The following is a 10,765-nucleotide window of genomic DNA, read 5'->3' on the forward strand; positions in this document are numbered from 1 at the left end:
TTTGTTCAATTATTTTTTAGTTTTGTTTAAGCTACTTTTTTTTGTCTTTATTATTAGACAAAGCATATGCATGATATATATTTTTGCCGATAAACACCAATTCCAGTTTATAAACAGCAAAAAATTTACTTTTTTATTAATTTTTTATCATCTCCTTCCCTTGTTTTTTGTTTTTGGAGAAGGCATGCTTATGAAATATGAGTTTTTTATTGTTAAAATTTAATTGTATTTTACATTTTTTGTTGTTGTACGTGCATCAGTATTGACAACATATGCATGTCATTGGAATCAATTTTGAAAACTTATACTCAATCCTATGATTTAATTCAATTTCGATTATTGATTCCTGGATTCAATTCTCAATTTGACAACCATATATGCTATTTGTAATTTCTTATCTTTCAAATGGAATTGAGGAGAAACTTGGTTGGCCTAGTGTCATGAGCTGAACATTTCACACCTTGTGAGGGGCCTTGTAGCACTAGTTTAAAGCCCTTTTGGACTAGTCAGCCAAAGTATACCGCATTTTACCACAAGAACACTTTCACAATAGCGGAATGCGAAGCAAGCTAAAGCAGTAAGCAATCCATGTAAGAAAAAAACAATCACGCGGTAAACATTGAAGTAATGTAATTTAATAACACCACTCCATAGGTAGCATGTGTTTACCAAGGGAGGCAAGTAGGCTAAACACTTTTACAAAATGCTTATGAGTTTTACAATGTTTGATGAACACTCACCCTCCCTTAAAGAGTGCTATTTTAGCTTTGGCACTAGGAAACATCAAATTGATTTAGGTATCATACTCCCACTTTACACTAAGACATAAACATACATAATGAATAAAACCTAAACTAGTATTTACATGATATATATCTATCCCATGTACACAAGACAAGCGGTTGCAAGCAAGCATAATCATGGTTTTAAATAACGGTTGTGACCGTTACGTAATGGTTTTTTGGGTTACCAATACAATAACACATTGCGAAATCAGTAGGAATAAAAATCATGGTCGTAGCAGCCGTTACGGACTGTGACCATTATGTAAAGGTCACTACGGCTGTTACATAACCGCTATAGGACTGTTACGCCACAAAAAATTATTTTATTTTTTACTTTTTCTTCTCAATTCTTCCCCCTCTTTCATAAATCATTCTCAATATACTATGTGGCAAGAGGGGGAAAATATTATAATGAGGATGACAATGATGTAAAATTTACTATTTTTTTAAAATACTCACAAAAGATGCATTAATTAACAATTTGAAAATACTAACTTGTTAGGAAAATATTTTATTTTGATAATATTAGTAATTTGATTTTTATTTTTTGTATTTTTCAACTTCAAATTCTTTTCTAGTTATTTTATATTTTGTATTATTCATATTGCTTATGCGTCTAATTGATTAATGGAGTGTATATATATTTTTTATTAATTAATTTAGCACACATAATAATTTATCACACAAAAGAAAAATGAGAAGTATAAATATGCTCACACATGTAATTTTTCTATCAATGGTGGTTTAAAAAACAAATGTAAACTTCTTGCTTTTACCAAATAACTTAGGTGAACTAAAGGATCCAAAATACACTAAAACTCCTTCTAAAAAGGGTTAAAAACTTAAAACATGCAAGTATGCTAGTATGCACAAGGTTGTGTGTGCTTGAAAAAAATTCACAGTTGTTAACCCGCTTCCCGTTATGTAACATCTGCTACTCCCGCTTTCCATGATAGCCGTTATCATTACGTTACTCTAATCGCTACCGCGATTTAAAACCATGAACATAATGTCCTGAGCGAGTTTGGCTCGTGACATTTTTCCCCACTTACGCAATCGACGTCCTCGTAACTTTGACCTTAAGTACTCTTCATATTTATCCATGAACAACTCCATGTCTTCCGCTAACATGTAGCTGATTTCTTCATTTGCAAGGTCTTTCCAGTTCACCAATAACTTGTGTTACTTCTTCCTTGATGATATGAACTCTCTGTCTGCAATGATGACTTAACTTCTCTTCTTTCAGGTTCCGTTGTCTTTAGTGGTGCTTTGGTTCATTGACTTCTACTTGCTTGGATCTTCGATATCAGTATTGAATGACTTGAGGCAATTGACGTGAAACACAAGATGCACCTTCATCCAAGCTAGAGGATCAACCTTGTAAATGGCCTTCCCTGCTCTAGCCAAGATGGGGATTAGTCCTTCAGATTTGCAAAGTAGTCTCCTATCTTGACCCTATAGTGATTTGATCTATTTTGGATGGAGTTTGACAAGCACCAAGTCACCCACGTTGAAGTGCAATAGTTTTCTCGCCTAACATACCCACTTCTTCATCCACTTGGAAGCTTTCTCTTGGTAATCTCAGAAAATCTTTGCTCTCTGTCTCCATTCTTTGGTGAAGATGTATGCTCTTGAAGTCTTTCCTCTATATGGCTTATCCACTACGTGATGTAGCAGTGGTTGCTAGCTTGTAACAATCTCAAAGCAGATTTTGTTGGTTGTTGAGCTCTTTTGGGCATTGAAACAAAACCGACCTAGGTTGAGTAGATGCACCCATTTCTTTTGATTGACGATAACAAAATGGAACAAATAATCTTCTAGTAACTTGTTGAATCTTTTTGTCTGTCCATCTGTTTGCGAGTGGTAGCTTGAAGAGATGTCAAGCTATAAACTGAGGATTCTAAAAAGTTCTATATAGAAATTTCTTATGAATCTAGAGTCTCGGTCATTGGCAACGTATATTTCACAATGTGCTTGAAAAACAATTGTTTTATCTCCTCTACCAAACAACAATTTGGTGTGGGTATGAAAGTACTGTACTTCGAAAACCTGCTTATAACCATGAGAATATAAACCTTACGTCTCCAACTCCAGGAAACTTCGTGATGAGGTCAAGTGAGACGCTCTCCTATGTCTCGTTGGTACTTGAAGAGGCTCTAACAACCCTTCAATTTTCTTCTACTCCACCTAACGACCCTGCATTTTTCTTCTACTTCAACTTGTCTTACTGGTAGGTAAGACAAGTTCATGTATACTCGACCACCTCATCACACGTGTGGCTAGTAGTACCTCTGCTTCATGTGTAATGCCATCATGGATGGTCTACCCACATATGTCATGACACTCTCTTAAACCTCAGCAGTGTCTTTCTCAGATCACCAGCTCGAGGCACAAAGAGCCGGTTACCATGTGTCATCAGCAATCTATGTTTGGTGAAGTCCATGGCATGACTTAGTTAATTAGTGGAATGAGACACTTGTTGTGCACAATCTCCTTGTTGAGTGTGCAGTGTTCCACACACATCCGCATACTCCCATTATATTTCATTTGAGACAAAGTTGGTGCTTTGGCAATGCTTTGGAAGGATGCGTATATCCCACTTCTAATAACTCATCAGGTTGCTTCCTCAACTCTGCTAACTTTGGAGGCACCATCCAATATGACCCTTTTGTAGGAGGCTTCATCTTTGGTAACAACTTGATCTTATGCTTCACAACCCATTGTGGAGGCAAGTTTTGAGGTAGCTTGTTCGACCTTATGACTTTGTATTCACCTAACACAACTTGGATGACAATAGGCACTTGCTCTTGGCCTACCCCTTCGTTCACCACCAATGTGGCAAGATATATCTTTTCACCCCTTCTCAAACCCTTTTTAAGTTGCATGTTAGCTTACCTTTACCACTGTATATGTTGAAAGATTTGAGGCAAAGAATCATACTTTTAAGTTGATGCCTTGTTGTTAGGTCCCTCACTTTTGGGTTTACTTTTCTTGAAAGACTTCCCGTTGTTTCCACCCATGCCACTTTCTTTGGACATTGTGGAATTCTCTCCAGCATAGTCAGTCAGGTGTTCTATGACAACATGTGCAGTAGGCAAGTCTTGAACTCTTCGTCGATGAAGTTTTGCTCTTGCCCATGGTTTCAAACTCTTAAGAAAATAGAACAACTTGTCTTTCTCTAACATGTCTCAGGTATCGAACATCAGACTAGGGAATTGTTTTGCATACTCTCTGATTGTACTAGCGTGTTTAAGGTCTCACGGTTTATGTCGAGTATTGTACTCAAATTCTTAGGAAAGAATTTAGCCTTGAGCTTTCTCTTCAAGTATGCTCAACAATTAATTACATAGCACCATTCTGTATCTCATCGTACTTGGTATGCGACCGCAACTTAGTGTCACCACTCAAGTATATTATAGCCATGGATACTTTCACCTTCTCTAAGTTAGTCCTTGCTATGCAAAAGTATTGATCCATGTTAAATAAGAAGTTTTCCAGCTCCTTAGCATCACGGGCATCCTCACACACTTTGGATTCGGACACCTTTGTTCTTCCATACTCTATCCCTATAAAGTTGGAATTTCCCACTGCATGAACCATCAAGTTCATCTTGGCATTTAGATCCCATAATTGGATTTGTAAAACTTCTACTATTTCATGGAAGTCTTCTAACATCTTTACAATGGAACCTTGTTAATATTTTTGTGATCGTTCCAATACATCAACATGTTCTCAAGTTCGACCATCTCCATAGTCGCATTGTTGGTTGTCTTAGCCTGCATCTCTAGTGCCTCAATTCTCTCGATATTAGTTGGCATGACCTTTTATTGATGCTTCACATAATCCCACAATACGAAAGCAACCGAATTCACGAAGCAATTAACTGAGCTCTGATAGCAACTATCACAGGCTGAACACGTAATACTTTGTGAAGGGTCGTGTAGCAGTAGCTAAAGCATTGTTGCTTAACTAGTTAACCAAAGTATTCCGTGGTTTTCCACAAGAATACATTCACAACAATGGAATGCAAAGTAAGCAGTAAGCAATTTATGTAAGCAATTTATGTAAGCAAATGACAATCATGTGGTAAACATTGAAGCAATTCAACAACACCTCTGAAGGCAATGTGTGTTTAGCAAGGGAGGCATGTAGGTTAAACACAATAACAAAATGCTAATGAGTTTTACAATGACTGATGAACATTCATCTTCTAAAGAATTTTATATGCTATTCTAGCCCTGGCACTAAGAAACATCAAAATGACTGAGGAGTCATACTCCCACTTTAAACAAAGGCAAAAACATAATGAATAAAACCTAGACTATTTACATGATGGTTACCCATCCCATGTACACAAGGCAAGTGGTTACAAGCAAGTATAATTACCTGAACAAGCTCAGCTTGTGACACGAAGCCAGATGCTTTGCTCAGTTATCCTTTCCAAATTGTTTTGCTTGACCTGCCTGCTTCTTGTCTGCTATTGACTTCAATAATAACCTACTGCAAAATGCATCAGAGGGCTGGTGTATATGCAGTATGCATTCTTGTTCCCATGATTCTCCTGGATGAAGGCATCAAACAACCCATCTTTGATGTGGCTAATGACAAGGTTATCAGAGAATAACGGCATCCACTTCACATTTCTGCCTTCTCCCAGAGATTGCTGTGTGGAGAAGTGGCAGAAGAGAGGAAAATCATTTGCCTCCCCTGCCACCGACATCTTATTTCCAGTGAAGTGGTATGGACATAATTGTAGTTTAACCTTTTCCAAAACATTGAATCATAATTCATTTTACCCAATATTTCATTGATCATCTAGTCCAACATAAACAGGAATTGGCCAAGACTCGAGAGGTTTCTGAAATCTCTGATGCTTGGGAATAATTTGTTGTGTTCACTTAGCAAATATTCTTTGTCATTAGGGTATCATAATCTTTCATTAACTGAAATAGATGACCCTACCAATACTCTTTTGACCAAATCTTTGTTATCAAAATTAAGTTTATAGCAATGTTAGAATATTTTTGGGAATTTTTTTTTCTCTGGACTTCAATTTCTGCAGGGAGCATGAATAACTGCAGAACTTGAAGGTTTATATCTTAATGAGAATGGAAGCTGTAACTGAAACATGTGCCTTGTGAGCATATATAGGCATAAAAATTCTTGTTTCTGATTAGACCTACCAGAGTCAATTGTGCTAATATTGGCTGTTCTGTAGATAATAAGTTAGGCTTTAGACCAATATCTATCTTACCATGTAAATGGAATTGGTCTTCTCATTGTTGTGTCTGCAGCAAAAAAACATTTTTAAAGACATTTTTTATCTTTTCATTTTTCAAAATTCACCCTGTAACTATAAGTGCAAATTGAAAAAACAGAAAAAAAATATGTGAATGAAGCATTCTAAGGCGAGAAAGCAACCGATAAAGCAAGCCAGATGCTCTGCTCAATTATCCTTCCCAAATTGTTCTTGCTTGACTTGCCTGCTTCTTGTCTGCAATTGACTTCAATAATAACGTACTGCAAAATGCATCAGAGGCTGGTGTATATGCAGTATGCATTCTTGTTTCCATGATTGTCCTGGATGAAGGCATCAAACAACCCATCTTTGATGTGGCTTATGAAAAAGTTATCAGAGAATAACGGCATCCACTTCACATTTCTGCCTTCTCCCAGAAACTGCTGTGTGGAGAAGTGGCAGAAGAGAGGAAAATCATTTGCCTCTCCTGCCACCAACGTCTCATTTCCAGTGAAATGGTATGGACATAATTGTAGTTTAACCTGTTCCAAAACATATTGAATCATAATTCATTTTACCCAATATTTCATTGATCATCTAGTCCAACGTAAACAGGAATTGGCTGAGACTCGAGAGGTTTCCGAAATCTCTAGTGCTTGGGAATAATTTGTTGTGTTCACTTAGCAAATATTCTATGACATTAGGGTATTATAATCTTTCATTAACTGAAATAGTTGACCCAACTAATACTCTTTTGAGCAAATCTTTGTTATCAAAATTGGTAAGTTTATAGCAATGTTAAAATATTTTTGGGAATTTTTTTTTCTCTGAACTTCAATTTCTGATGGGAGCATAAATAACTGCAGAACTTGAATGTTTATATCTTAATGAGAATGGGAATTGTAACTGAAACATATGCTTTGTGAGCATATATAGGCATAAAATCTCTTGTTTCTGATTAGACCTACCAGAGCGAATTGTGCTAATATTGGCTGTTCTGTAGATAAAAAGTTTTTATTTTATTTTTATTTTATTTTAATTTTTTTTAAGAAGGTAAAAAGATATATTAAAATGATGAAACCCAACAAAACTTACAAGCTCAAGCCGAAGCTTGAGAAATGAAACGGAAAACAACCAACACAAGATTTAAATGATCGAACAAAACACAAACAAGCAAAACTAACACGCCAAAAATGACCAACCAAGAACAACACCCACAAAGTGGCGGACAAATTAACCGCCTAAATAAGCTAAAATGCAATGAAGTTCTTCCCAGTCCAACTTCGAAAGAATGGGATAGGACTTGGACCACTGGAGTAGGCAAGAGATGCACCTAGAAAGAACTTTGGCGGCTGAGGAGGTACATATTGGGCTTTGTTGAGCCTAGTTGTGTTTGATCCGAATGATGACCCGACTCGAAATAATGTTGCATGGTTCTTTTAATGGGAGATTTTTTATTTAGGCTTAGCCCATGGAGCGGAAGCTCGGCCCATCGGAACCGTTGTTTTTTTGGTGACTGGGGTTTTTTGATGCAGTTTTTGAGAGAAGAAAAACTGTACTGCTGCACTCTGTATTTTTTCTTGATAATAGTGAAATCTCTGTAACTTTGTGGATATAGGCAAATTGCCTAACCACGTAAATACTGTCTTGTGCGTGTGATTATTTTTCTTTGGTGTGTGTTTTTCTCTATTTTGTTTCTCACAAGTTTTTGGGGAATTTCGTGATAATTTCCCTGCAGTACGCTCCCTAAAGAGCCTTTTGTTTCTCTCTCTAGATCTCCCAACAAACCACACTCATAATGGCAGCCCTGAGATTCTTCAGAAAACCCTTGAGTTGTTCCCTGGATTCTTCTCATTGTTGTGTCTGCAGCAAAAAAAACATTTTTTATCTTTTCATTTTTCAAAATTCATCTGGTAACTGTAAGTGCAAATTGAAAAAACAGAAAACGAACATGTGAATGAAACATTCTAAGGCGAGCAAACAACCGATAAACCAAGCCCTCAGAATACCTTATGGGGCAGATTTTTCACTGCACATAACTCTCTGATGGTGCATAACCTGCATGACTTTTCATTGGTTTGCAATTTCAATAGAAGTGAGGAACTATATATCATATGGGGAGCAGTTTTAGATTGTTTTGTGTTTGGACATTTCCACATGAAATTAGCCTATATGTTTGTAAACTTCGATTGTAAGATATTAGACATAATTAAAATGTAGGAGTCATGGACTGCCAGAAAGGGAGTATATGATTTTGCATTGTAACCTTGTCAGGAGTGTGGATTCTATTTCGTTGATTTCAGTGATTGTGAAATTAACATGATTCTGCAACCATAATTGATCTATATGATTATACCAATAAAGAAGGTTATTTATGATTTTGCATTTTTACTTTCTCTCAGTTATGGCTTTAGAATGTGATTATGGATTAAATTATGAACTGATTGAATAAAAAAAAAAAAAAATCCTCTCTTGGAATCTTAAAAAATGATCAATACAAAAATTATTTTTAAATAAAAAAAAGGTTAAATGAAGATGAGGGAAAGAATGCTTTGTATATTTTCCTCTCTTGGAATCATAAAATAAAGCGCTAACATAATTTAGCCAAACTCACTCATCAATGCAGTGAGCTGTAGACAAGTTATTGAAAACGCAGTAGTAACAGAACACACAAACTGACCGTAGCATCAGTGACTTATTATAACCTATAAAATATAGTATCAGCAAACTTTGTTGTGGCATAAAGTTTCATATAATCTTGAAAACGGTAGTGATTTGGATATAAGAGTTTGGGGGCTGGAGAAATGATGGCATCACCTGCTGGGTTGAAGAAGGTAGCAACAGACAGTCTGCTTCCGTTCTTGCTTGCTATGACGCGATGCAGGGCACTCTTATACCTTCCATTACTCAACACTTCGACTTGGTCACCTGTGTTTACAAAGATGACATTGTGCTTGGAAGGTGGAATCTCCACCCATTTAGCATCTTTGAAGAATTCAGGACCGGGGACCTGATCATCCTGGAGCAGGAGGATGATTCCACCAGCATCGGTGTGCTCTCGGAGCCCCTTTATGAGTTCAGGGTGAGGACATTTAGGGGATTTAGCGACTTTTGTTCCCACAGAAGCACCAATATTTCCTGAGAACACTTCTTTTATGTATCCTTTCTCTAAATCGAGATTCTTGCACATGAGTTCTGACAACTTTTCTGCTAGTTTTATAAGTTGATCAATGTATTCATCCATTGTCTTGCTGCATGCATGCATCCTTGTTTAGTCTATTATCCACATGTATATATGTGTGTCTGTATATATTCATGCACTGAATACGAGGTATGTAATTGACTAGCCAGAATTGAATTCATGCAAGTTCATGGTTTTATAATTTTTTGATATTTGAATTTGAGCTTATAGATTATTATATTACTCACCGAAGATCATCTGAGAGGTTTGTAAACTCATTGATGTTAGAAGTTGGTCGATGTGAAATGAAAAAAGTGCTTTCCCAGTCTGCTGCATTTGAGGGACTTCCCCCTTTGTCCAAGCCTTTAGCGATCCCTGACATATAAAAACTATCTTTCATGCTTTCCTGATAGTGCAAAATCACCAGTTTCTTCACCTTCTCCATCAACTCTTTGTCAACTCCATGATTCTCAACCTACAGGTCATAAAACATCAGTATTAAGAAAATGAAACTTAGATTAGAGGTTCAATTTTATGAGGAAGTTGCCATTCTCATTACCATGAAGAAGCCCCAGTTCTCACAAGCGTCATGCACCAGAGCCATTTCTTCTCTCCTCTTCTCGCCATCAAGCTTGTTAAAGTCAATCACAGGAATCTCCATTCTCTCTCTTTCTCTCAACCAGAATTTTTGTTTTTTGATTGGTACAATCTATGTACCAGATTGAGGAATATAGATTACTCACCCCAGTCTATTTATAGGCATGGACAGATGGAAGCTTTGGTTCTTCATTTCATTTTCTATGTCTTGATCATTGAAACTGAGCTCTTCCAACTCTCTCTCTCTCTCTCTACCAACTGTTCAGTATATACCAGAATGGAATGAAAAATTTTAAGGCAAAAATATAATATTATGAAAATCAATTCCATTCCATTTTTGCATAACAAACAAACTATTATATTGTTGTTTCTGGGTCTCAAACAAGACTAGGGGCTGAGTTAGATTAAGTTTAAACAACCAATTGGAATGTGGGATCATAATCTCCCATTGTTGTATTGAGTGAGCTTTAATCAGCCTATGTGAACTTATTGCAACCAGTCGATCACAGTTCTTTCCATTTGTCTTTCAGTTTGATTTATGAGTTTGGCATTTTCCTGTTGCAGCCACCGTAGCAAGGGGATTGGTGTTTGCCACTTGAAGCTGTTAGGTCTGCTGGCTGTATAATAAGTGTTATACAATAAAATATAATTTTTATTACATTTTATCTTAATTCATGTAAATCTAAATACAAAGCTTGAATTTCATGCTCTCAAAATTTGAATTTCATGCTCTCAAAAACTCTCAAAATGGATCATTCAAATTTGAGGTTTAAAATTTATACTTCCAAATCCAAAGTGATTCTTAATTTACTTAATTTTTTTTTGTTATATAATATTAATGAATAGATAAATGTTCGATATTCGACTTGAAATAAAAGAGGAGAAAAGGGGCATTTGCGATATATTTATGTGCATTGAAGAGTATAAATGTCCAGGAAGATTGTATTAGGACAATGAGATAGA

The 10,765-nt window shown here is 36.2% G+C and overlaps 2 protein-coding genes across 2 annotated transcripts in view; one reads left to right on the top strand and one right to left on the bottom strand.

Annotated features, from left to right (window-relative positions):
- LOC131157685 (uncharacterized) overlaps window positions 1-10,541 on the top strand; it is a 36,247-nt gene extending 25,706 nt beyond the window's left edge. The window contains exon 3 of the mRNA XM_058112022.1: window positions 10,367-10,541. Within this exon, the coding sequence (XP_057968005.1) occupies window positions 10,367-10,375 (9 nt within the window). The 3' untranslated portion in view covers window positions 10,376-10,541. The remainder of the gene's footprint in view (window positions 1-10,366) is intronic.
- On the bottom strand, window positions 6,440-9,878 carry LOC131157115 (1-aminocyclopropane-1-carboxylate oxidase 1-like). The gene is made up of 4 exons (XM_058111013.1): window positions 9,765-9,878; window positions 9,454-9,680; window positions 8,730-9,275; window positions 6,440-6,566 (listed from the first exon to the last, which is right to left on the bottom strand). Exons 1-4 carry the CDS (start codon window positions 9,864-9,866, stop codon window positions 6,440-6,442), a joined length of 1,002 nt encoding a protein of 333 aa, XP_057966996.1. The 5' UTR covers window positions 9,867-9,878.
- Window positions 10,542-10,765: the final 224 nt, after the last annotated feature.

This window comes from Malania oleifera, chromosome 6 (assembly GCF_029873635.1).
Source record: "Malania oleifera isolate guangnan ecotype guangnan chromosome 6, ASM2987363v1, whole genome shotgun sequence".
NCBI classification, from domain to species: domain Eukaryota; kingdom Viridiplantae; phylum Streptophyta; class Magnoliopsida; order Santalales; family Ximeniaceae; genus Malania; species Malania oleifera.